Genomic DNA, 27,602 nt, shown 5'->3' with positions numbered 1-27,602 from the left:
ATGTTGAGAAAAAAAGCTACATTTTGGAAATGTGAAAAAGAGCGGAAAAAGGTTTTTCCATTTTTATTTGTTTACTTATTTAGAAAGAAAGCCTGAAGTGTCCAAATAAGTAATTGTTTAATTATTAAAATGCAGAAAAATAACCACATATTGCAGACAAACTGGCTACAAAAATAAAGGGCTGATGAGAAAAATCTTGCTGAGGAGAACTTGCCTCTGTTTTACACCTGAACACAAGAGACTAAGCAGAAGTATGTCCAAGAAACATCTTAATTACAATTAGGATTTGTTTTTCACTTAAATGTCAATACACTTTATGTTGAGAGAAAGTAAAAGGGGTAGAAATTAAATTAGAAAAATAATATTATCTTTCTTGTGAGGGACTCGACATGGAGGCGAAGGTAGAATCCATATGCAGGAAGTTTATTAAACACAGCAAACAAATCCAAAAAACAGGGCAGAGACTTAATCGTTGAAGCAGGCAAAGTAGTCATTATCAAATAATCAGTCCAACCAGGCAAACAGAGCAAAACAGTAATCCAAAAATCAGTAATCCAATAAAACATAACAATAAGTCATAACAATAAGGTTATTGTCATAACAATAAGGCAATAAAACAGGCAATGGGAAAAACATTTGGTAAGGCAGTGAAACTGGCAATACTTCGCAAAGTAACAGTGGAGAGTTATGGCTAATTATACAGTGAAAACAGGAAGTCACCATAAAAGAAACAGTTCAATGTTAGTATTCAGGAGAGGGCTCCCTCTGGTGGTCGGCTGAATGAATACCAGCCTCATTCATTACAGAACGCCCCCCCCCCTCCATGAACAACTCCCGGTGTTCTCCTTCGGGGTCGTCCCCTTGGTCGTGGTGCTGGACGATTCGGGTGCCCTTGGTGAAAGTCATGAATCAAGGATTGATCCAGTATGTCGTTGGCGGCTACCCACGATCTCTCCTCTGGTCCATAACCTTCCCAGTCCACCAGGTACTGCATCTAGCTCCCTCTACGACGAGAGTCCATGATCTCTCTGACCATGTAAGCAGGTGATCTCCAATGGAGGAGGCAGCTCAGGATCCGTGGTTCCGGGGCCAGATGCCGGGTGGACCGGTTTCAAGAATGACACATGAAAGGAAGGAGAGATGCGTTAGTTAGCAGGAAGCTCCAATCGGTATGTTACATTATTGATCTGTTTGAGAATTCTGAATGGACCAACATACCTGGGGTTGAGCTTTCTGCAGGGTAGCCGCAACTTGAGATCACGTGTAGATAACCAGACCCTCTAACCAGGCTGGTAGTCGGGGTGGGGACGCCTCTGTTGATCAGCTTGGATGCGTTGGGCCCGGAATCTGACATGCGCACCGTCCCACACCTGCTCGCTCTGCCTGATCCAATCATCCACCGCTGGCACCGTAGAGTGTTCACCTGACCAAGAGAACATAGGAGGTTGGTAGCCCAGCACACATTGGAAGGGAGTGAGTCCAGTAGTGGAGTGAGTGAGGGAGTTCTGAGCATATTCCACCCATGTGAGGAAGTCGCTCCACTTTTGTTGTTCATGACTGCAATACGACCTGAGATATCTGCCTATCTCCTGGTTCAGCCTCTCCACCAGTCTGTTTGCTTGAGGATGATAACCAGATGTGAAGCTGACATTGATGTCTAGCTGCTTGCAGAAGGCCTGCCACACTCTGGAGGTATACTGCGGTCCCCGATCAGACACTATGTCTTCTGGCAAACCATAGATCCTGAAAACTTGGTGGAAGAGAGTGTTAGCGGTCTCCACGGCAGTGGGTAGACCTTTCAATTAGTCTTCATGACTTAGAGAAATGATCAATGATAAAGATGGTAGTATACCCATTGGAGTTTGGCAGATCTGTGATGAAGTCAATGGACAGGTGGGACCAGGGTCTCTGAGGGATAGGCAGTGGTTTTAACAGGCCGGCTGGCAGTTCTCTGGGGGGTTTTGACTGTGCACAAACTTGACATGCCTTAATATATGCAGTGACATCATTGAGTGAAGGCCACCAGAATGAGTTACGTACCAGGCTTATCGTCCTCTGGATGCCAGAGTGTCCAGTGCTGAGGGAGGTATGGATCCATTGGATCGTTCTCTGGCGTAGAGCGCGTGGTACATATTGTTTTGTTGGGGGGCATTCTGGTGGTGCAGGGTCTGTCTGTTGGGCTCTTTGGATTTCTTCCATGATGTCCCAGCTTATAGGTGTGATAATGACTGAAGGTGGTAACATGGATACATTTTGAAGTATGTTGTGAGGAGGATCATAAAGATGGGAACGAGCATTAGCCTTGCAGTTCTTACTGCCAGGGTGGTAGATGACTGTGAATTTAAATCTTGTGAAGAAGAGTGACCATCAGGCTTGTCGTGGATTGATTCGTTTTGCTCCCTTGATGTATTCAAGGTTTTTATGGTCGGTGATTACTTGGAATGGATGGACAGATCCTTCAAACCAGTGGCACTACTCTTCTAATGCAGCCTTCATGGAGAGTAGTTCTTTGTTTCCAACATCATAGTTCCTTTCAGCTGAGTTTAGTTTACGTGAAAAGAAAGCACATGGATAAAGCTTTCCAGGGTTACCATGGCATTGAGAGAGAACCACCCCGATGCCGCAGTCTGATGCATCCACTTCAACAATGAACAGTTGGTTAGGATCGGGGTGCTTGAGAATGGGGGCGGTCGTGAAACTTGTCTTAAGGGTTTCGAAGGCTTTTTGAGCAGAGTCACTCCATGGTAGTTTGGATGGTTTTGCCATCAGAGATGATACTGTAGTTGCGGATAAACCTCCTGTAGAAGTTTGCAAAGCCCAGAAAATGTTGTAGCTCCTTAACATTATTGGGTCTTGGCCATTCCGTGACTGCCTGGATCTTGGAGTTATCCATCTCGACACCCCTATGACTGATTATATACCCCAAGAATGTTGTATGGGTAGTGTGGAACTCACATTTTTCTGCTTTCACATAGAGTTGGTGCTTCTGTAAGCGTGAGAGGACCATCTTGACATCTTTAATGTGTTGTGCTTTATCTTGGGAGTAGATGAGTATGTCGTCAATGTAGGTGATGACACACTTGTTGAGGAGGTCACTGAAAATCTCATTAATGAACGATTGGAACACTGCTGGTGCGTTGGCCAGGCAATAAGGCATCACCTGGTACTCATAGTGCCCCTTAGTGGTGATGAATGCGGTTTTCCACTCGTCTCCTTCTCTGATACGAATTAGATTGTAAGCACTTCTCAAATCAAGCTTAGTGTAGATACAAGCTTCACGAAGTTGTTCTAGGGCAGATGGAAAAAGAGGGAGTGTGTACCTGTATTTGATTGTTAGTGTTTAGCCCTCAGTAGTCAATACATGGACAGAGCCCTCCATCTTTTTTCTCAATGAAGAAAAAGCCTGCTGCAGCTTGAGAGGTGGAAGGACGAATGAACCCTGAAGCTAGAGCCTCCTCGATGTAGGTTTCCATGGCCATGGTTTCAGGTCTTGACAACGGATAGGCTTTGCTCCTGGGAAGTGCCATGTTGGACAGTAACTCAATAGCGCAGACCCATGGACGATGAGGGGGTAGTTGTGTTGCATTGATCTTGCTGAAAACTTCGGAAAACTCAGAATATTCCTTGGGGATCTTGATTTGAGCTTGAATCTCAGGACTTTTGATGCTAGTGGTTAAACATGGCATGGTGACTGTGACATGAAGACAATTTGACCGGCAATAATCTGACCATTGTTTTAGCTCACCCTGGTCCAGGAGATGATGGGATCGTGGATAGCCAGCCATGGATGACCCAGGATGAGATTACGCTTGGGTGAGTTGATGACAAACAGAGATATGGTCTCTGTGTGAAATAATCCAATACATAGTGTCACTGGAACAGTTTGGTGAGTGATGCCTGTGCCTATGGGTGCATTATTCACAGCAGTGATGTTAATGGTGAGTATGCAAGGTACTGTTGAGATATAGAGTTCTTGTGCAAGATCTTGATGAATCAAATTGACAGCAGCTCCTGAGTCGACGAGTGCAGAAACACATTTAAATTTATCATCAAAGGAGAGTTGGTGGAAACTGTGGTGTATGGGAGAGGAAATATTCTTGGGACTTTTGTTCTTGAGTTTGATATTTCTTGCCTTTGTGAGGGCATACAGAGTTCTGATGACTCCTTTCACCACAGAAGTAACACAGTGACGATGATCGTGTTCTTCAACAGAAACTCTAGTATAGGCGATTTGCATAGGTTCAATAGCTTAGGAGCATGCCTGGACTTGACTAAGGACTGATAGTTGTGACTTGGGGCTAATCTTTGAACGTGGTGAATTTTGCAGCAAATTATCAATCTTTACAGCCAACAAAATGAATTCAGTGTGCATTGAATCCTCACCCTTGCATGCAAGTTCGGCCTGCAGATTGTGGTTCAGTCCCTCTCTGAACACAGTCTTGAGTGCGATATTCCATCCACTTTGAGCTGCTAGTGTCCTGAAGTGTGTAGCAAAGTCAGCTGCGGAACGTGAACCCTGGCGTACATGAAGCAGCTGTACAGAGACATCTTTTCCTCCCTCAGGATATTCAAACACTTCATGGATCTGGGAAGCAAAGTAACTGAATGATGTTTGAAGTTGTTTATCATTCTCCCAAACAGCTGAGGCCCAGTCTAATGCTTTTCCAGTAAGTAAAGTCATCATGAATATACATTTCTTAGAATCCTGGCTGAATGACTCTTGTTGATTGGAGAAATAGATTTTACATTGACGTAAAAATCCCTTACATTTCTCGGGTGAGCAATCAAACTTATCAGGCAGAGCAAATCTTACCGGTGTAGCTTGTGGGGATGGAAGAGAGCGGATGTAGTGGGTGAGGTTCTCATTTGCAGCTCTCAGGTTGTTCAGTTGCTCTTAGTAACTTTTGAGAAGTTCAACCTGGTAAGCGTAGGCAGCTTGGAGCTGAGTAACTTCCACTGGATTCATTGGTGGCAAAGTATTCTATGAGGTACTTGACATGGAGGCGAAGGTAGAATCCATAAGCAGGAAGTTTATTAAACACAGCAAACAAATCCAGAACACAGGGCAGAGACGTAATCGTTGAAGCAGGCAAAGTAGTCGTTATCAAATAATCAGTCCAACCAGGCAAACAGAGCAAAACAGTAATCCAAAAATCAGCAATCCAATAAAGCAGGCACAATGGTCATAACAACAAGGCAATGGGAAAAACGCTTGGTAAAGCAGTGAAACTGGCAATACTTCGCAAAGTAACAATGGAGAGGTATGGCTATTTATACAGTGAAAACAGAAAGTCACCATAGAAGAAATGGTTCAATGTTAGTATTCAGGAGACGGCTCCCTCTGGCGGTCGGCTGAATGAATACCAGCCTCATTCTTTACATTTCTATGTTCCGTTTTGTCGTCTTGAAACCAAAAGAGCTATCTATGTGATACAGAACTGCAAACATTATTATCTCTTTAAACCTATTTTCTCTATGTCATGATATATTTACTCTTGTTATTTTCATACCTTTTCAAAAGTAATTGATATAATTTGGCATGAGGTAACAGCATCTTGCATCACCAATGCGCCACTCCGGTCAAACATGCAGGCTATCCCTGTGCATGCGCTGTTGTAAATAAACGCGTGGTTGGCACTTTATGAATCATGTAAATGACGTTTTCGCAGGTTCAAGATTTCAACCCTGGTAAAGATTCAACTTGCATCAGCATTTACTGATATTTTAATGTCATCCTTAAAAAAAAGCAAAGAAAATAATAATAAACAGTTAAATAATAAAACAACAAATTACTGTAACTTCTCTAAACATTGTAGGCCTCAAAATATGAGGCTATATCTGCACTAACCACGATCAGAAATGAACCAGGGCTTGGGGCAAAAATGCCACCAAAAGTCACAAACAGGGCCGGCCCATGGTTTTGTGAAAATGGGCCCCCGGTGTGAAAAGTCTTTTTTGCAATGTTTTCGAACATGTGCTTGATTGTAACGTCATTCGTCTGCAGGACTGGTGAAGGCGCACTTTGGTCAGAGTAGAAGAAATGCGATTAAAGCATTTACATGCCAGTATAAAGCAATGATTAAAATAGGAGTACTCCACATATCTTACTGTGATTATCCTTACTCTGATTATTAGCATAATCTCAATATCATAATCACAATATTTTGTTTACATGAGCTACAGTTTATTCACAGTATTGCCTTAATCGCAATATGAGGGTGCATGTAAACGTAGCCAATGAAAACAAAAGTTGGCCAGAATGTGTTCAATAGTAAATAAAAGTTAAAACATCAGTAAAAATCAGGTAACTACAGCAATGTGTGTGTGTGTGTGTGTGGGGGGGGGGGGGGGGGGGGGGGTGGATTATGTATAAATAAAATTACATATGTTAAATAGGGCCTTTAAGCACAACACATCAAAATATATATTTGTAAACAAATGTAAAGAATAAACACACACCACTTAGAGAGCAGATATCTTTGCAGACAGGATGCTAGGATGATAGGATGGTTTGGTTATTTTCTAGATAAATTGCTCATATTTTCACTCTATGCGAGTTTTTTTAACTTCCCCAGCAGATTATTCTTGAGTAAACGTGAAAAGCCCTAATAATTTGTCAAGCGCTGTTTCTGTTATCCTTTACACAAAATAAGCCTCAAAGATTCAAATAGCCACAAAGCAATATTTTTTATAACTTATTTCCTGCGTTTCTGTCAGGCGTGCACATTATTCAGCAAGATATGTGATCGGTGTCTAATAATACTGTGATAAGTAGCCGTGCTCCAGTTCCCAGTAATGCTTTGCGTTCTGAATAAATTATGCATACTTCTTTTTAGATACAGTATACTGCTGTTATTGTATTTGTTGAAACTTTCAGTTATTTGTCTTTTTGTGATTATTCAGAGCTCATTTTATATTTAATATGTTGTTTTTAGTTTTCACCATCATTGTGATTTGTATGGTAAATGATCAGGTCCACGCAATCTTCTGAGTACGGATGGGTAATACCATTCCTTTTCTTCTCAATCTGATACCAGTAATTTCAAGTCCAGTATCATTGATACAAACACTAATACTTATATGAAATTGATTTTTAAATTTATTTTATTTTATTTTTTAAATGTAACTTGAGATAAAATGTGTTTGGGATGAGGAGGAGGGCTGGGCCATGACTACACACGCCTGGCCTCGCCCTCCTCCTCATCACAGTGTAATTACAAATATTATTTTTAGTCATAATTCGTAATTTCTTTCACATTTGTGAGCCTAAACAGAAAATTATTACACTTCTGTTTTATTTACCCTTACAAAAATTAACCATGGTTTCACAACAGTAATTATAGTTTAACCATGAGATTTAGTTAAACCATAGTTACCACACAAATAACCATGGTTACTAATACAATATGACTGTAGTAAAACCATCGTTTCAGCAAAAAAACAAAAACAAAACATGGTTACTACAATATTACTTTAGTAAAACCATGGTTAACCATTTTATTTAATTAACAATGACACACAAACTCATAAGAAATGTCACCTTTAGGTACAGTTGTGCTCAAAAGTTTGCATACCCTTGGAGAATTGGTAATACATGTACCATTTTTAAAGAAAACATGAGTGAGCAGGCAAAACACATTTATTTTTTTTCTTATGGGATTCATATTCAACTGTAGGTTATAACAGAATGGCACAATCATTAAACAAAACATGGCAACAAAGAAAAAAATGAAATGACCCCTGTTCAAAAGTCTGCATACCCTTAGTTCTTAATACTGTATATTGCCCCCTTTAGCATCAATGACAGCGTGCAGTCTTTTGTTTATAGTTGTCTATGATGCTCCAAATTCTTGCAGGTGGTATAGCTGCCCATTCGTCTTGGCAAAATGCTTCCAGGTCATGCAAAGTCTTTGGTCGTCTTGCATGAACCGCACGTTTGAGATCTCCCCAGAGTGGCTTGATGATATTAAGGTCAGGAGACTGTGATGGCCACTCCAGAACCTTCAACTTTTTCTGCTGTAACAGCTGGAGGGTCAACTTGGCCTTGTGCTTAGGGTCATTGTCGTGCTGGAATGTCCAAGAGCGTCCCATGCGCAGCTTTCGTGCAGAAGAATGCAAATTGTCTGCCAGTATTTTCTGATAACATGCTGCAATCATCTTGCCATCAATTTTCACAAGATTCCCCGTGTCTTTAGAGCACAAACACCCCCAAAACATCAGTGAGCCACCACCATGCTTCACAGTGGGGATGGTATTCTTTTCACTATAGGCCTTGTTGACCCCTCTCCAAACATTGTGCTTATGGTTGTGACCATAAAGCTCTATTTTGGTCTCGTCACTCCAAATTACAGTGTGCCAGAAGCTGTGAGGCGTGTCAAGGTGTTGTCGGGCATATTGTAACCAGGCTTTTTTGTGGCATTGGTGCAGTAAAGGCTTCTTTCTGGCAACTCGACCATGCAGCTCATTTTTGTTCAAGTATCGTTGTATTGTGCTCCTTGATACAACCACACCATCTTTTTCCAGAGCAGCCTGTATTTCTCCTGAGGTTACCTGTGGGTTTTTCTTTGTATCCCAAACAGTTCTTCTGGCAGTTGTGGCTGAAGTCTTTCTTAGTCTACCTGACCCTGGCTTGGTATCAAGAGATCCCCGAATTTACCACTTCTTAATAAGTGATTGAACAGTACTGACTGGCATTTTCAAGGCTTTGGATATCTTTTTATATCCTTTTTTATCTTTATAAAGTTCCATTACCTTGTACACAGGTCTTTTGATAGTTCTTTTCTGCTCTCCATGGCTCAGTATCTAGCCTGCTCAGTGCATCTACGTGAGAGCTAACAAACTCACTAACTATTTATACACAGACACTAATTGCAATTTAAAAAGCCACAGGTGTGGGAAATTAACCTTTAATTGCCATTTAAAACTGTGTGTGTCACCTTGTGTGTCTGTAACAAGGCCAAACATTCAAGGGTATGTAAACATTTGATCAGGACCATTTGGGTGATTTCTGTTATCATTATGATTTAAAAAGGAACCATAAAACTATGTGATAATAAATGGCTTCATATGATCACTATCCTTTAATAAAAGACCATTTTATTGCATGATCAGTCATATTTTCAAAATCAATGCCAAAATTTCACAATTTCTGCCAGGGTATGCAAACTTTTGAGCACAACTGTATGTTGTAATTTAAATGTGAATTTACTCCAGAAGTTGTTTCTCTGATTTTCTATCATTACCTCTACAAGGCACTGATCCCTCTTGTTTGAACGAGCCTTGTGATGGCACAAACCCTTGTCTGCATGTGTCTTTCAGCATGCATGTTAAGATGAGCGGAAGAAGAAATAGTTCCCATCCTGCACAAGTATTTGCTAATACAGCCTAATCCTTTTATTTCACTTTGAAGCTTATGTTTTTTATTAATGTTCATGGTAACCAAATAATAATATCCCTAGATTAAAAAATAAATAAAAATGTTAGAATTAATATTTTTGTGTGAGGATCGATATTTTTGATACAACATGAGTATCAGAAGCATCAGTACTTTAGGATCGATCCGCCCATCCCTACTACTTTGCCCAGAGTGTATGTGCAATAGAAACCACTGGACAGGAGAGAATTTCAAATCAAAAGCCATCAATGTTTCACACTCTTTTGACTTGTTCATTTATTTTGCATATGTTTGCAACAACTGCGGGGGAAGCAAAGCGAAACTCCTCTGTCTTTGATGTTAATAAGATAAACTGCCAAATTATCACATGACTGATAAGTTGAGGGACTGTTCTATGACCGCCATGGAAACCTCAATACAACCAACTCTCTACACTTAAAATTTTTATCCTAATCATGATGCATGTTTCTGGTTCACCAGCTCACATAAAGCATTAATTCTTGAACATTTGGCATGGACTTTGGACTTGCTTATTTTACTACTATCAAAATACACAGCCATGTGTAGGATTATACTTAAAAATTGACAAATGCATCCTATGCAGATAATAACCCTGACAATTATGTTTCTCATAACGTGTAATGTATTATCCATATTTAAAACTAACAAACTAAATATTAGGATGTTTTATCATGCATTATAACTCAATTATAACTGTAATTTAATAAGAAAGTGTTTGGTGTGTAATTTATAGTCTTTTAAATTCCAGAGTGATGGTGTGAAGTATGTTTGGGTTATTTGCAGTTATAGTTCTCTTATGAAATTCGTAATTAAAATGTTTACTTTTTGAGCCAGAAACTCACGAACCTTAGAACAGTAGGTTGTAAATTAATTATATTGAGAGGAAGACAGAAATGACCATGTGACCTAGCAAAAGACAATTCTGATTGGCTCAAGACACCTTTGGGGTGCAGCCAACCTCAAATCAACAAAATCTCCTCACCTAGGACGAACACTCTCTCTTCTTCATTCTTCTTGCACACATGTGACGGGGAGTCGCGAGTCTCCCCTGCGGGAAGACTCACTTCCGGGGCTCCGCCTCGTTATTCCATCCATGCAACAAAGGTTTTCTACTGACCCAGCCAAAGAACCAAGGCAGTGCAATGCAAAGCAATTTACGCAAGTACAAAACTCCAAACTTTCACTGAAAGTGCTGGTGTTTCATTATATATCTGGGTAACCTGATCTAAATCGAGGCATACTAAATTAAGTAATGTTGGTTCTCAAGGCATGGTCTGTAGACTCCATAAAGTAAATTTTTCTGTTTCAGATTATTTCCAATTCATCTTCTGTCAAAGCTCACTTTCCAACCCATGTTTATGTTTGTCTGTGTGTAAGTTTAGATGATTGTTAGTTTAGTTATATGTTGTAGATTAGTTAATAAAGTCTTCTTTGTATTCAAAGAGAATTTGACTGTGTATTTGATCAAATTATATCGGTCCCTAGAAATCTGTCAACCCTAAAAATCTATCTATTTGTGATATTATTTTCAATGGCCATGATAGTAGTATTACTGTAAGAATTAATTTTACGTGCCGATCAACTCATCGCTAGCTGAAGACTTTGGTCGGACATAAACATTAATTATTTTAATGTTCACCAAATCAATCATTAATCCCCTTATTAAGCTAAATTTCTTGCATTAATTGTTGGAAAATTACGCAGGCATAAGCTTAAAACCATAAGCTAACCATTATGCAAATTCCCTACATTTAATGGGTGGAGGAACTCAATTCCAAAACTAATTACATATAGCAAGTCACTACATATATTGGTGGATTGGATACTGGTAGATTCCGAAAATAAATAATTTATTTGTTTTATCCTACATATAATTGGTGATGAGTGCTGGAAGTTGTAAATATACCATCACAAAGTCACTAATTCCCTACAATATCATGACTTCAGTGGCTGATTATGACTTTATAAACACTTATTTCCCTATTACTCAGACCCTGCTATGATATAATATCGAGACACTTTTACTGTAATGCATCTTTTGAAAAATTATACATTTTAACACTTGTATTACAGGCTCACCAACATATATAAACTTACTGCAATACAATTATCTTGCACGGTAGTGCACCTCACAGAGCGTTGGAGTTTGGACTCAGAGGACCGCGGTTCAAAACCAACCAAGAACTCATGCTGACGTGACACATAGAAGGGACACGAATTGACGTGGTTGTTTCAGAAAATGTGCTTTTCATTTTGCTTCTGCATTTTAAAACACTATCGGTTAAGGTTAGGTGTTGTTAAGGGTAAGGATGTCTGTTTTGTTAAACTCTCATTTCTCATTTCAAGACACTATTGGTTAAATTTAGGGTAAAATTTTAGGTTAGGGAGGTACATTTTTATTAAAAACTCCATCTAATGCTGCCTTCATGTGCTATCGGAATTATCCTACTTCCCACTTCTGAAGTGGTAATTACGAGTATGTCGTGTTCAATGTGCTTTGTTGTCGGAAAGAACAGGAAACATGAACGACGGCAGGTTCATTCATACATATTTCTTGAGGAACTTTTATTTTGACACCATAATACATATCACTCAGTTCCCTATCTGTCACTCACTCAACGTTGTGTCGATGTAGTGACACTAGGGGTCACTCTTGGGAGCCCAAGACACCTCTGGTCTTTGATAAAAGGCCAATGAAAATTGGCGAGTGGTATTTGCATGCCACTCCCCCGGACATACGGGTATAAAAGGAGCTGGTATGCTCCAGTGCCATTCTTCCCAGAAGTGCATGAGGAGCTGACGAAGTCGTGGGAGGCACCTTTCACTGCCCGGCCCCGACTCCGCAGTTCCCCCGCTCTCACTACCCTCGATGGCGGGGCGGCCAAGGGCTATATGGCGATTCCCCCAGTGGATAAGGCGCTCGCGGTGCACTTATGCCCGCAGAGCGCCGCCACCTGGCGTGGACGCCCTAAGCTCCCGTCCAAGCCCTGTAGGCTCACGTCATCCCTGACGGCTAAAGCCTACAGTGCTGCTAGACAAGCCGCCTCTGCCCTGCATGCCATGGCTCTCCTGCAGGTCCACCAAGCCAAGGCGCTGAAAGAACTGCACGAGGGTAGTTCCGCCCCAGATTTGATGCAGGAACTGTGCTCGGCGACCGACCTCGCCCTCCAGGCAACGAAGGTCATGGCGCGGTCTCTCGGGCGGACGATGGCCACACTAGTGGTCCACCTTTGGCTCAACCTGGTCGAGATGGGCGAGGCCGACAAGACACAGTTCCTTGCTGCCCCCATTTCCCAGGCGGGCCTATTCGGTGACACCGTCGAGGACTTTGCCCAGCAGTTCTCGACGGTGAAGCAGCAGACGGAGGCAATCCGGCACATCCTGCCCCGGCGCGGCTCAAGATCCCGCACCCCATCTGCTCGTCGCCAAGGGCATCCCCCTGAGGTGACTGCACCAGCTCCGCCACAGCCCGCCCCTTCGGCCCGGCCCCGGCGTGGAGCCCACCGCAGGAAGCCGACGCCACCCGTCTCACAGCCGGCGCCGAAGAACCCATGGAGGTCCTAGAAGCACCCCTGAGACGGGCAACCCAGGGACAAGGGAACCCACTCATGTGGAGCTGGTAGGAAGACCACTCCATCCCCCGGTGGAGGGCCGGGTGGAAAATCTTTTGTTGCCTTTTTGTTTGATTTCACCGCACGCTCAAGTGGCTGCGGTACCCAACAGTTCAGCAAAAGAGCGGCTTCCTTCCTCCCTGGATCACATACCTGGTGCGTACGGTCGTCACCACGACTACCGTCCATGGGCTTTTTCTTGCAGGATTGGCGCTCCAGCGGTGCCCTTTCCGCCCCTGAGCGCCCAGCTGTGGCACACAGCCGCCCCGATGTGGCAGCCTCCACGGGTTACGAGGACAGGCCTCTTCCTCCCCCATCCCAGGCTGTTCCAGGGGTGGTCACAAGGAGCCAGGTAAGTGCTTCGATGTCCTGAAACTCATCTCCACCCTGCCGCGAGGCCCCACCTGCCGGTATGTCCGACGACATTGTCCCCTTGGTCCCCCTCGGGCGGAATTTGGACACTTGGCTTGCGCTTTCCAATCCGTCGCGGTGGCTGATCCGGACCATCCGTCTCGGCTACACGATTCAGTTCACCAGGCGCCCGCCCAGGTTCAGCGGTATTCACTTCACCTTGGTTAAGGGCGAAAACGCTGCCACCCTGCGCGCGGAGATCGCTACCCTCCTACGGAAGGACGCGATAGAACCTGTCTCTCCAGCCGAGATGAAGAAAGGGTTTTACAGCCCCTACTTCATCGTACCGAAAAAAGGCGGTGGGTTGCGGCCAATCTTGGACCTGCGAGCACTGAACCGGGCTTTACACAGACTCCCGTTCAAGATGCTGACGCAAAGACGCATTCTGGTGAGCGTCTGGCATCAAGATTGTTCGCGGCGGTAGACCTGAAGGATGCGTCCTTCCTTGACACAGACCCTCCTGTGGTTTGTGTTCGAGGGTCAGGCGTATCAGTACAAAGTCCTCCCTTTCGGCCTGTCCCTGTCTCCTCGCGTCTTTACGAAGATCGCATAGGCTGCCCTTGCCCCGTTAAGGGAGGTGGGCATTCGCATTCTCAATTATCTCAATGACTGGCTAAACCTAGCTCACTCTCGAGATGTGTTGTGCGCACACAGGGACCTGGTGCTTTCACACCTCAGCCGACTAGGGCTTCGGGTCAACTGGGAAAAGAGCAAGCTCCTCCCGGTACAGAGCATCTCTTTTCTTGGTTTGGAGTTGGACTCAGTCTCCTTGACGGCGCGCCTTACGAACGAGCACATCCAGGTGGTGCTGGCCTGTTTGAAGGTGTTCAAACAGGGAACAGCGGTTCCACTGAAACTTTTTCAGAGGCTCCTGGGGCATATGGCATCCTCGGCGGTGGCCACCCCGCTCGGGTTGATGCATATGAGACTGCTTCAGCACTGGCTCCAGACTCGAGTCCTGAGGCGGGCGTGGCACCACGGGACATCCCTCCAGGTGGGTTTTTGTTAAATGTGAGCCAAAATCATCACAATTAAAAGAACCAAAGACTTAAACTACTTCAGTCTGTGTGCATTGAATTTATTTAATACACGAGTTTCACAATTTGAGTTGAATTACTGAAATAAATGAACTTTTCCACGACATTCTAATTTATTGAGATGTACCTGTATATCTTCCGATAGTTCGTTTCCCTGCTGGCAAACTGCGTCTTCCTTGGGCAGAGCCCCTCTGCCCCAGTCTCCATGTTTGTAGTAACTCCTCCCCCATTGGGCAGGATCTACCTTGAAGGCTCTCCACATGGTTGGAAAGACCATGTGATGTATTCTTCCACTTAAATATCCCCCCACTCTTTGGGCGAGGTGTGGTCTCCGCGGTGTCTTCCCCTTGGGAGGGACACCCCCCGACTAGACCTGGCGGCCCAGTTGGATAATCCCCCTTCTTTTTTAGGGAGTGGAAAAAGAGAAGGGGAAAAGAGGCCATGACTGGGATAAGCCTGTCTCTATCTTTGGGTAGTCGACTTGTCCCCAGAAAGGGCCGTTCAACACTCATAACTATGTTGGGGGAGGTTACGTGTCGACCTGGTGTTCTGGCTATGAGGCACACAGCAAGTCTGCCCACCACACACCGCCAGTTCATGTAACAGTTCAGCCAGTTGTGGCATTCCGTATAGGGACCCCTAGTGTCACTACATCGACACAGTGTCGAGTGAGTGACAGATAGGGAACATCATGGTTACTGGTGTAACCTCCGTTCCCTGATGGAGGGAACGAGACATTGTGTCCCTCCTGCCACAACGCTGAACTACCTGCTGAAATGGCCGGACCTTACATCGGCTCCTCAGCATAAAACCTGAATGAGTGGTTGCATACCAGCTCCTTTTATACCCGTATGTTCGGGGGAGTGTCATGCTAATACCACTCGCCAATTTTCATTGGCCTTTTATCAAAGGCCAGAGGTGTCTTGGGCTCCCAAGTGTGACCCCTAGTGTCACTACATCGACACAACGTCTCGTTCCCTCCATCAGGGAACGGAGGCTACACCAGTAACCATGATGTTAGCTTGCTGACGATAATGGAATTTTGGCCAAATACAAGCTATTTTCACAGTGTAAAAATGAACAACATTCATAGAATGGTTGCTGATATACATAAATGAATTTGACCAAAACGGCAAGCACTAACAATTAGCTGTATTTAGAAAAATGAACAAAACCTGTCATTCACAACAGAAACTGTACTCTCCTCCGCCATGTTGAAAGTTTAGGACTGCGCCCATCTCTGAAACTCGGGTATCAAAATTTTCTCAGAGTTTCCCAGTCGTAATTGACTTGAGGGGTCATTCATGTGTAACATGAGTGGGAAACTCGTATTTACGATAATTACGATAGCACGTGAAGGCAGCATAAAATTAACTTAAAAACCTCATTTTGCTTGGTTTTGGCACCCCCTGCTGGACATTTCACTTGAAAAATGCAGCCAAATTTCTGTTTTGCAAAATGTTCCAATGCTCAGGTAAATTTCATGAGACCGGACTGGAAATAACAATGAACATTGTTAATTGTTTGTTCATGATACCTAATGCATTAACTTATGTCAACAAATGGAACCTTAGTGTAATGTGTTACCAAATTAACCCTTTCGAGTTATTTAATTAAATAAAATGTTGACAATTTCACCATACAATTTGGGCAAATTAGCTTCAGAAAAGTATACAACACAAAAAATAACTATTTCAAATTATCATTAGTGTTATCATGGTTATTCTCATGAATGCGTATTCTGAGTGCAAGCAAAAGGCAGAAAAACATTGCGTCCTTGCGCAGCCTTGGGAGGAATGACTGCTAATTTTAGCCTGAAGCCATTTTTCAAAAGGCAGGCAGAGTGAAGCGAGCGAGTCGGGAAAAGATGTGATGAGAATGGACAGGGAACGTCCCCAGTGAAGGTAGACTTCAGAGCGGCCAAGCTGTTCCATCTGACAGCCTTCACTTTTGAGTTTCATTCTCACCTGCAAAACTGTGATTGCTGGTGACTGGCTCTCATGAAGTTCGTCATTAAATTTGAACTTGTGGCACTATTGACATGCTGGGGAACTTACTTGGAATGTCGAAGCTGTTTAGGCCTTAATAGGATTAAAATGTATATTGTCCAACATGCAACCTGTTCTCTAAAAGGTAATTTTATTGTTTCTGATTGGAGGAATCGAAGTCTTATTAGATGCACATGAGAACAATGTTAAACAGTATTTGGGCAGATGATAATTAATCTTGTAAGAATGACAGAGGATAAATTAGGATAAAAGATTAAATAAAACATCAAGAGAGGGCATATGAGGCCTTAATAATGTGTAGCCCAACCTTCAAGAACACAGAGGACATCACTTTTTCACAGACCTGAAAATACCAACACTGAGTGGCTTATTCTACCTCCAGATGGCAAACGCAAAAGGCCCTTGATGCTTAATTAGGAGCACTAAATTAGAATGACACAAATATAAGCCTTCAGGGTTATGGCCCAATTTTAGTGTTCAGGTTTTGGCAGTGGCTGGCTTTTCCCCTAAGAGTGCTGTCAAGTAAGGCCAACTATGAGCAATGTGTGTCCATAAAGGAACATGTAGAGGCAGGGCCGGTGCTTCTATTTCTGTGACCTTAGGCAATCATCCGCCTGGGGTGGGGGGTTCCAACCGACGACATTTTTTGCAGTCAGTCCAGAGAATGCGGAGGCCCTTGGCAACTGCCTACTCTGCCTATAGCTAGCCCCTTGTCCAGGTAATGTCATATGCCTTTGTGTTTAAAATCTGAGAATATAAATCTTTCCTCTCACGCACTCAGTCCTCCACCTGCCTAAACTCGGAAGCCCTAGTAAGCTGATGGCATTAGAAGGTTATCAGAAATACAGACAGTCTGTAATGTTCTTTCAGAATTATATGATGAGAAAATGCTTCCAAAGAAACTGAGGAAAGTACTCAAGGTGATCTTTAAGCAACTAAAAAATTTATTTGATATTTCAATATTCTTTAAATTCACCAATCTTGAAGGGGCCATATCATACATTCATTTTATAATTTTCAGGTCAACTTACAGTAAAATGTTAATCAATGTATTTTGTTATTGTTTTAGCAGAAATTCAGGGGCAAAGTCTGATTTTGGCTAATATTTATGCACCTAACGCTGATGATGGGCTTTTTTATAGATCTTGAAGGGATGTTGCAAGCTGCTGGCACCACTCATGATATAATTTTGGGAGGAGACTTTAATCTTTTGATGGACTCAGTCCTTGATCATAGTGAAGCAAAAGTGTGTAAGCCCCCTAGAGCAACATTGACGCTTCACAGGATGTGTAAAAATCTTGGTTTTACAGATATTTGGAGACTTTTGAACCCATCTGGTAGAGACTATAAATTTTTTTCATCAGTCCATAAGATTTATTCTAGAATAGATTTTTTTTTATTTTTATATCCAAATCCCTCATTTCATCTGTTGTTGATTGCTCAATTGGAAATATTTTAGTATCGGATCACGCCCTGGTGAGTTTAGAGGTGTTGCCACATATAGAGAAAAAGAAATCATATAGTTGGCACCTTAATGAATCCCTTTTGCAAAATCCTGATTTCCAACAAATGTTAAAGTCTGAAATCAGTGTTTATATGGAGACCAACTGGTCCTCGGTATCCTCTGTGGGTGTGGCTTGGGAGGCACTTAGGGGTCGGATCATTCAGTATGCCTCATTCATCAAAAAATCCAAAGCACGAGAACTCGTGGAGTTGGAAGGAAATATTAAAAGTGCAGAGGCAGAGCCGAAGCGCCGTATGCCATCTGATGGCCTCAGAGAATTGACCTGATTGAAATATAGATATAATACTATTTTGTCGCAGAAAGTGGAGTTTTGGTTATTCAGGGCATGACAGTCATACTTTGAGTCGGGAGACAAAGCAGGGAAGCTTTTGGCTAGATATATAAAGCAGAGGGTCATTTTCTACCATTCCCTCAGTGAAATCTGCTGGTGGTGAAATTTTTACCTCAGCCATTGATATTAATAATGCCTTTAAAGGAATTCTATCTTGATCTTTATAGTTCCACGTCTTCATCTATTGATGACTGAAATGGACGGGTTGATGCATATGAGGCTGCTTCAGCACTGGCTCCAGACTCGAGTCCTGAGACGGGCATGGCACCACGGGACACACCGCGTGGCCATTACGTCAGTCTGTCACCGTCTTTTCAGTCCTTGGACCGACCTCTCGTTTCTACGAGCAGGTGTTCCTCTAGAACTGGTCTCTCAAGGACTGAAAAGACGGTGACAGACTGACGTAATGGCCACGCGGTGTGTCCTGTGGTGCCATGCCCGTCTCAGGACTCGAGTCTGGAGCCAGTGCTGAAGCAGCCTCATATGCATCAACCCGAGCGGGGTGGCCACCGCCGAGGATGCCATATGCCCCAGGAGCCTCTGAAAAAGTTTCAGTGGAACCGCTGTTCCCTGTTTGACTTTGTGGAACCATTTGATCTTCCTAAACTGAAGACTGAGCAAAAAAATGCTCTTGATTCTGAGATAACCTTGGAGGAGCTTGACGAGGTAATTAAGTCCCTACGTACTGACAAGGCTCCGGGGCCAGATGGTTTTGCCGCAGAATTTTTTAGATCCTATGCTGGCTCCACTGGCTCCACTTTTGTTAGAAGTTTATACTGAATCATTAAAGAATGGAAAGCTTCCTCCAACCATGACATAAGCCCGGATCAGTCTGATTCTTAAAAAGGACAAAGATCCAAGTAAGTGTAAAAGTTACCATCCAATCTTCATGATCCAACTAGATGTAAAATTTTTGTCAAAAAATTTGGCTAACCGATTAAGTAAGGTTATGACATCTCTTATACATATAGATCAGGTGGGGTTTATTCGGGGCTGCAGATCTTCTGATAACATCAGGCGTCTCATCAATATCATGTGGTCAGTAGCGAATGATCAGTCTCCGGTCGCTGCCATCTCACTTGAAGCCGAAAAGGCGTTTGATATGGTAGAATGGGATTATTTTATTAAGATTTTGGAAATGTATAGGTTTGGGAGTACATTTATTGGTTGGATTAATTTACTTTATAGACACCCTCTAGCAGCGGTACAAACAAATGGATTAATTTCTGATTATTTTACTCTGAATAGGGGCACTCGGCAGGGTTGCCCTCTTTCCCCATTATTGTTCTGTCTTGCCCTGGAACCATTGTCAGCCGCGATAAGAAAGGAGGATGATTTTCCAGGGGTGATTGCGGGAGGTGTGGTGCATAAGCTTTTGTTTTACGCAGATGATATTTTATTATTCGTCTCCGACCCCACTAGATCTACGCCTTGCCTCCACAGAATTATTAATTCCTTTTCCAAGTTCTCAGGATACAAAGTCAATTGGTCTAAATCCGAAGCTTTGGCTTTGACAGCGTACTGTCCAGTAACGGCCTTCCAACCAGGCGCCTTCCAGTGGTTTAAACAGGGCATTAAGTATTTGGAAATTTTATTCCCAGAAAATTTGTCTGATTTAGTCAGAGTTCATTTGATCCCTTAATAAAAAGGTTTTCGAATGATGTGGACAGGAGGGCTTCATTACACTTATCGATGATTGGGAAGGTTAATGTAATTAAAATGAATTGTATTCCAAAATTCAACTACCTGTTACAATCTCTCCCTATAGATGTCCCCCTCTCTTATTTCAAGGAATTTGATAGCATAGCGAAGTCCTTCATTTGGAATGGTAAGCGTGCCAGGTTAAATTTCAATAAGTTACATGGGCCGATTGACAAAGGTAGGTTAGGCCTACCCAAGATTTTGTTTTATTATTATGCATTCGGTCTCAGACATTTGGTTCTTTGGTCACTTCCACCTGAGAGAGCCCCTCTCTGGTTTCTTATTGAACAAGAAGTTCTTGCCTCTATTTCACCATGGCAAAGCCTTTTGATCAAACTAACCGGAGAAGTTAAGTCACATCCCGTTATTTCACATTTGCACGTGGTTTGGACTAAAGTGTCCAGAGTGTTTAATTCAGACATTTATTTAAATGTTGCCTCAAGCATATGGCTGAACCCTAAATTACATATTAATAAGTCCCCTTTCTGTTGGTCAGAGTGGATTGGGAGGGGGGTTACTACACTCAGTGACCTATATGAGAGTGGAGTACTGAGATCTTTTGATAATTTGGTTCAACATTTTAAGATTCCTAGATCCCAGTTCTTTAGGTTTTTACAGCTGCACCACCTGCTCTGTACTGTTTTTGGGAGTGGTGTACACCCCCCTAAAGTGGCAGATACTTTGGAAATGGTGATTACTGTTTATGGGAAAGGTCATGAAGCTTCTGTGTATTATTCCCTGTTAATTCAGAGTCTGGGGGATGGAGCTTCATCTTCTCTCAAGAGATTATGGGAGAAAGATTTAAACTTGGTATTGGAGGAGGGAGAGTGGGCTAGGATCCTAAAAAGCATCAGGTCTGCATCTAGAGATGCAAGGATCCATCCGTTGCAATTTAAGATTTTGCATCGGTTCTACTGGACCCCCTCTAGATTGTACAGGCTTGGTCTTAGGTGGTCTATAGGTGGACTCACCCACCTGCTGGCGATGCCAGTCAGAAGACGGGGACACAACCCATGTTTTTTGGGGTTGTATTAAGATTAAGGAATTTTGGTTGAGGATCCAGCGTTTTGTGAGTGACGTACTGGACACTCAGTTTTCATTTTGCCCCAGACTTTGTATTTTGGGTGATGAGGGTTCCTGAATATAGGAGATAAATATATGAAAAGCTGGGTCCTAACCAGCGTGATGATTGGCAGACAGCTAATCCTTAGGGGTTGGAAATCAACTGATGCACCCTCATTTTGTGAGTGGTGCACCGAGTTGGGTAAAGTGGCAGCTTTCGAGGAGATGACTTCCAGACAGCTGGGGAACCTGTCGAGTTGTGGCAGAAAATGGGGCAGTTATTTGTCTCATTTGTAGAGGTCCTAGTGTGGGGCAGTGGATGGAGACAACTTGTATTTTTTAAATTTCATTTTTTTCCCTATATGTTGAAATTTGTCTTTTTTTTATGTACTTATGTATTTCTATTTGTGTGTCTGTTTATATGTGGGTATTTAGTTATTTTATATTTGTGCAGGGGGGCGGGGGGGGGTGTTATAAAGGGTTATAAGTTGATTCCTAATGCATAATTTTGTGGTTACATTTATTTTTGTCTGTCTTGGAATCAATAAAAAAATGTTAATAAAAAAAAAAAATAATAATAATTAAAAAAAAAAAAAAAAAAAAAAAATCAGTGTATTTTGGGGTATTTTCATGACCATTTTCCACCCGAATTCTGATCCTTAAAATAAAATGGGCTGTGCCTTTAAGACTTCAACCACCTTTAAAGGTACTATATGTAAGATTGACAACAAGCATTTGAAATGGGTACTGCAGTCCAAATTCAAAATATTGGAGAGTAGTCTGCCCTGCCCCAGACTCAAAGCTCAAGCGGGTTGCCAGATTGCTGACACGCAAATTAGCCAACTCAGCATCCGTTTTAAAGGATTTCTAGGCTTTAAGCTGTCTCCGTCTTCCAAAGGCATCTCCAATATTTATCCTTGTTTTACTACACCTCTGGTCATGTTGGTTTTTAGATGGATGGCGAGGCTTTCTAGGTCGGGTGGAATCTGTTATTTCTGATCCAATTCGTTTGCTGGCTTCCATGGCTGCAGCACGCAGTGTTGTTTGCCTGCAAACTTGTTCAAATCTGCCAACCCGGCCGTGTCGAAATACTATGGGTGAGTGGGCAGTGGGCGGGATCACACAGGCCAAAACATAAACAGAAATTCCGTCCGGAATGGAAACTTCAAAGTAGAATATACTGGCTGTAGCATTGTTATCGGAGAAGCCAGTATTTCAACTTAGCATGTTTCCTAATTCTCTAATGACATATTATGGTCATTTTATGATTTAGTACAGTACAAATATTACATATAGCACCTTTAAAGCTAGTGTGTGTTATTTCTGCACCACTAGCACCACCAAATGACATTGCAAAAATAAACATTGTTTTCAAACAACTTTCCCCCAAAATCCCCCATCTGCTGCTGAGCGAAGAAACGGATAGTCCTGACCCAAACTCACGCCACTGGTTAATTAGGGCCCTATGATTTCTGCGTTGCGGAAAACACGGATGGACGAATAAACTGTAAATTTGACATATTTGGGATTAAATGAATTATTTAAACTATAAATCATCGCTTCTGGCCAGCAGCATTATGCACGTCTAACGTAATCGTGTTGTCATGTTCATGTGAGAACAGATGCACATGCCACACACCTGGAAGAGCAGGGGTGTTTACAACTAAGAGGAACGCTGTACAGAAGCTTCGTTGGTTTTATCTGTTTGTTTACTCACAATGGGGCGTTTGTGTGCTCATCCTGGATGTCTCAACCGAGAGAAAAACGTGAGATTAGATCCATAACATGCCAACGTGGATACGTCACACGAGACCGTGTGATCTCCGCCCTCTCGTGAATGCACATAGGGCTGCTGACCAGAAGCAATGGTTTATAGATAAAAAGTATTTAAATACATTTATTTATCTTTTTGCTGCAAAAGCGATCATTTCGCTTAAGAAGACATTAACCAGTGGAATCGTATGGATGATGTTTATGCAGACTATCTGTTCTTTTTGGAGCTTCAAAGGTTGCATAACCATCCACTTGCATTTGAAGGACCTACTGAGCTAAGATATTTTTCTTCAAATGTGTTCTGATGAAGAAAGAAAGTTAGACACACCTGGGATGGCAGGAGGGTGAGTAAATGATGAGATAATTTTAATTTTTGGGTGAACTATCCCTTTAATGACAAAGAGCAGAGCATTTTATTCACTTATTCATGGTTTTCCGTCAAAACTGCTAAATAAAACCTCCATTTAACTAGACTCGTGGAAATAAAAAATAAAAATAAAAAAATAAAAATGTGTCAGAAATATATTACTTCTGTATAGTAAAATGTAATATTCAATGTAGTAGTAGTAGTAATAACAAAAAACTACAATTTTAGGTTTTGGATTGTGTGAGGATCAGCATAGACACTCTTCATTTAATAAAATGCAATGGTATGTTGAAAAGTAATTGTTCTGTTTTAATTTTATAAAAATATATTAATTAATTTGATTATAGAGTTTTTTTTTTTTAATGATATTATGTACTTAAACTTTAAAACCTGGAATTCAGATAAAATAAAACAGAAAACACGGGTCCTAGTTAAGACAATGCAGCTATGCTGGATGGTCAGGAGGCTCAAACAAACAGCAAATTTTTTTATAGTGCCACAGAGTCAAAATGTTTACAGTTTTACGAAAATCAGCCGACGAATGGCTTATAGTTATATCTGCATATTAAGCTGGGACAGGAGTATTTTAACATCAGAAAAGTTAAACACTTCAGCTTTAAGTGACAGGTGTCAATGCCCTCTTTGCATGTGAAATGAGATGCAGTGCTTATGCACGGGCTCAGTTGTGCTGTCAGGTCCAATATAGTTGGCATTGCCCCATTCTTCAATAACAGCCCCTTTGCATTGGAGACCTTGTTAAAAGTAAACTTCAGCCACTGTTTCCTACCGTCGAGATTCTTTGATATGCAGAGCAGCTGATGCTGCACACAGCCAAAAACAGCAAAGGTTTGGTGGACTTTGCTGCATTTTACTCTTATAGTTCTTCTGGTCTTAGGAATCATGGGCCAAGTTGCTGATTACCAAAAAGGCATTATTGACCTGTAAATGTGGTCAGCCATGTGTTTATGTATTTAGTTGTTGGATGTCAGAAAGTTGCAGAAGTTCGGAACGCTGTGTTTTTGCTTCTTTGTTTCAAACGATACTCTTTTTGTACTGGGGAGAAAGTTTTACATTCTGGAGTTACAGTATGATTTTATATTATGTAACCCTTTATCTCTAAAGATCAAGACAAAAAAAAAAAAAAAAAAAAAGATTTTTCATTATATGACCCCTTTAAATTAGTCCAGAGTGTTTAAAAGAGGATACTATAAAAAGTGCCTTTTCAGTTGTTGAAACAGCTACAGTATAATTCAACCAGCAGTCCTCGCTGTTCTCCTTCCTTATCAGGGAAACATTTAGCAAAATGCTATATTCTTTAAGGACCACTGCTTTATTTTGGAACATTATTCCCACACTTGCCAGGTCCAGTTTAAATCATTGAGCTGTAATTTGTCCTTATCTGGTTGCCTGGATCAGGCTATTAAGAATGAGCCCTTGTGTGCCTCTCACTTAAACAGATACATATGTAAAGTTGTCCAGTGCAGGGTTAGCCTGTTAAATATGTTAAAATATTTTTGCTAGAATAATAAACTGTATTCTAACAGAATTACTTGAAAGAACTCACCTCATTTATAATGATCCAATGACAATCGAAAGCCACAAGATTAGTTTCCACCACCTGGAGAGAAAGAAAGAAAGAAAGAAAAGAAAAGAAAAGAAAAGAAAAGAAAAGAAAAGAAAAGAAAAGAAAGAGAAAGATTAGGCCAGTTAGAAACGGGATGAAATATTGTCAGAAGCTAAAACAGTAACACTTCCGAAGCCAATTGAAGCTTCCTGCAGTTTAATTCAGGCCCCATGTGCTCACTTGGCATACACGACAGAACACGAGAGAACAGTATGATATAAATATAAATCTGCATATGTATTTGCATATGTACTGCATTTGAGGGCATAAAAGAGCTAAATGTGTGCAAACAGTGTAAAAATAGCCATTTCACAGCTGTGCAACAGGTATCATCTCTGGCTCTCTCTCTCCACACCTAACCTTCATCATTATGTCTCCTGCCTAGTGTACCAATACTGAATTTCATTAACCATAATTAAGTAGGTGACTAAATATGGGTGTCATAAAACATTTTGGTCATAAACAAAAGGAACAGCTGGAGAATCTGATGGCTGGAGCAGCACTAATAGTGTTTTAATCTCCCACAAACACCTAATAAAACTTTATAATTACAAAGGCGACAAGAGTCATAAAATATCCCATTGAATGGTATGACTGAGATAACATTTGACAAACAGAGCTCGGGGGGCTTTAAGCTGAGGGTCGTTATGAATGGTTTTTAGATATACAGAATGTCATTTTTGTAATCATTACATTTAAACTGCTATAAGAAATTGTGTACGTTTGTTTGACATCCTTCATATAGTACAATGTGCTTCTTGACACCCAAACAAATTTTTTTTTTTGCCTAGTCATTTTGATGTCTGACGCTTGGTGACATTATGAGAGTGGCTTTTCAGCCTAGAGTTGTGGGTGGAAAAATAACAATTGTGTGTGGCTCATCAGAGCAGTATATGGATCCATCGTCTGTATACAGTTAAAGGTTTTTCGCACCATCTGATTCAGAGGCAGATGTTTCTGCTTAATTAAAGCATTGGCTAAACTTTTGCTAGAATAAGATGAACCTCTTGGGGCATTTCTTAGTGTCAAGAAAAAGTTTCAAGGTTGTTACGCAGTGTGGTAGACCGGATCAATTATGTCTCTACATTAGACATCATAAAAGGCAAAATATTTAAATGGCTAATTTTGGATTTCTTTAAATATGCTAATAAAGTTGATGCTACTGACAGGGAAGGCTGTTCCAAAACGTAGGTTTCTAAATTATGCTGCCTCATAAGATACCTCGTTTGGACAAATTTTAAGGTAGCATCGTATGTATCCTTCCCCATAGGCAAATTCCGAAATGCACCATGATGAGCTTGCAGGAAAAATAAATCCAAGATGGCAGACGAAGCAAGAGAAATTTGGATTAAAAATATAATTCTGATACATTCAATACTGAAAAGTATAGAATTTTTTTATTATTATCATAGAAAACTGACTATTTTACTAAATGTGTGTGTACTATGCGTATTTATGTTCATTAGAGTATCGCGTTGTTCCTCTTGTGTCACCTATATTAAAATCAGTTGCAAGTCAAGTCTAAGGAGCGCTATTTGAATGACGCGAGGAGCTGTTGCCTATGTAGAGTGTTCCGAATCACTCTATTATGAGGCATCATTTCAGTAAGGACGCTGCCATAGATAACAGTTGCCTATGTAGGCAGGAGACAGCAAGGCAGCTCATTAAGTTTTGGAACAGACCAAAAGTCAGCATAAAAGTATCCATGAGACTCAAGTGGTTTAATCAATGTCTTCTGAAGCGATCCAGTTCGTTTTGGTTGAGAACAGACCAAAATGTAACTCAATTACACTTCTTAGGTAATTAGTATAGGAAGTGTAATCGAGCTTGAAATCATGATTGCCAAGGAGACTGCTGTAAAGATGTACAGTGAAAAATGAGTTATATTTTGGTCTGTTCTAACCCAAAACCAACTGGATTGCTTCAGAAGACATTGATTAAATCACTGGAGTATAGGGATTACTTTTATGCTGACCTTATCTCCTTTTTGGAACTTGTAGAGTTCTGGTCACCATTCACTTAAACCTAAAGAGTTGAGATATTCTTCTAAATATCTTCATTTGTGTTCAGCATAAGAAAGTAAGCCATACACATCTGGGATGGCATGAGGGCAAGTAAATAATGAGAGAATTTTCATTTTTGGTTGAACTATGCCATTAAGAATCTCAAAATAGGACAATCACAGTAGTTGGCAGTGGTCCAGTTAGTCTCTGCTGGTAGATGATGTAACTACATCCAGAGGCAGACTGGCCATCTGGAGAACCAGGACTTTTCCCAGTGGGCCGGCCGCGAAACGGGGCCGAACGGGCAGCGATAAGCTGAAATGGGCCACCGCATTATGCCGAACGGGCTGCAACTGGCTGAAGAGAGCCACAAAACTGTGCCACGATATACCGAAGGGGGACCATGCTATGCAGAAAAGGACAGCGACACCCCACCGCACTCAATAACTTTTAGGCCGGTTTCTATGTAAAATCTAGGGACAATTTCTCTTCCTAGTCCGCCCCTAACTACATCATCAGGTTCCAAAAAGCATCTTTTTTCATTGATGGCCATGCTGAAAAGACCAGCATTGCTGTGTTGTCTCCAGCATGGAATGCTGATGTGGTGGTTTTCCCCACCAGACTTACTATCTTAAGCAGCAGGAGTTACTTGATCAATCAGATTACCCAGAAAGACCACCTGCACCAGTTAATAGCTATGTTGGTCAATCAGCTAGACCAGCATCAAATTAGC

At 41.7% G+C, this 27,602-nt stretch overlaps 1 protein-coding gene across 4 annotated transcripts in view; it reads right to left on the bottom strand.

The window, feature by feature from the left end:
* Positions 1-27,602, bottom strand: part of grid2 (glutamate receptor, ionotropic, delta 2) — a 646,068-nt gene that overhangs the window by 193,629 nt on the left and 424,837 nt on the right. For all 4 annotated transcript variants that reach the window (XR_007892871.1, XR_007892870.1, XM_051653314.1 and 1 more), the window contains exon 5: positions 24,807-24,860. Coding sequence is in view for 2 of the 4 variants with exons in the window: in XM_051653314.1 (XP_051509274.1) it covers positions 24,807-24,860 (54 nt within the window). In the remaining 2 variants the exon portion in view is untranslated. The remainder of the gene's footprint in view (positions 1-24,806; positions 24,861-27,602) is intronic.

The sequence above is a fragment of the Myxocyprinus asiaticus genome, chromosome 24 (genome assembly GCF_019703515.2).
Source record: "Myxocyprinus asiaticus isolate MX2 ecotype Aquarium Trade chromosome 24, UBuf_Myxa_2, whole genome shotgun sequence".
In the NCBI taxonomy this organism is placed as follows: domain Eukaryota; kingdom Metazoa; phylum Chordata; class Actinopteri; order Cypriniformes; family Catostomidae; genus Myxocyprinus; species Myxocyprinus asiaticus.
The sequence above is the reverse complement of the archived record's forward strand: the minus strand, read 5'-3'. Positions and strand labels throughout refer to the sequence as shown.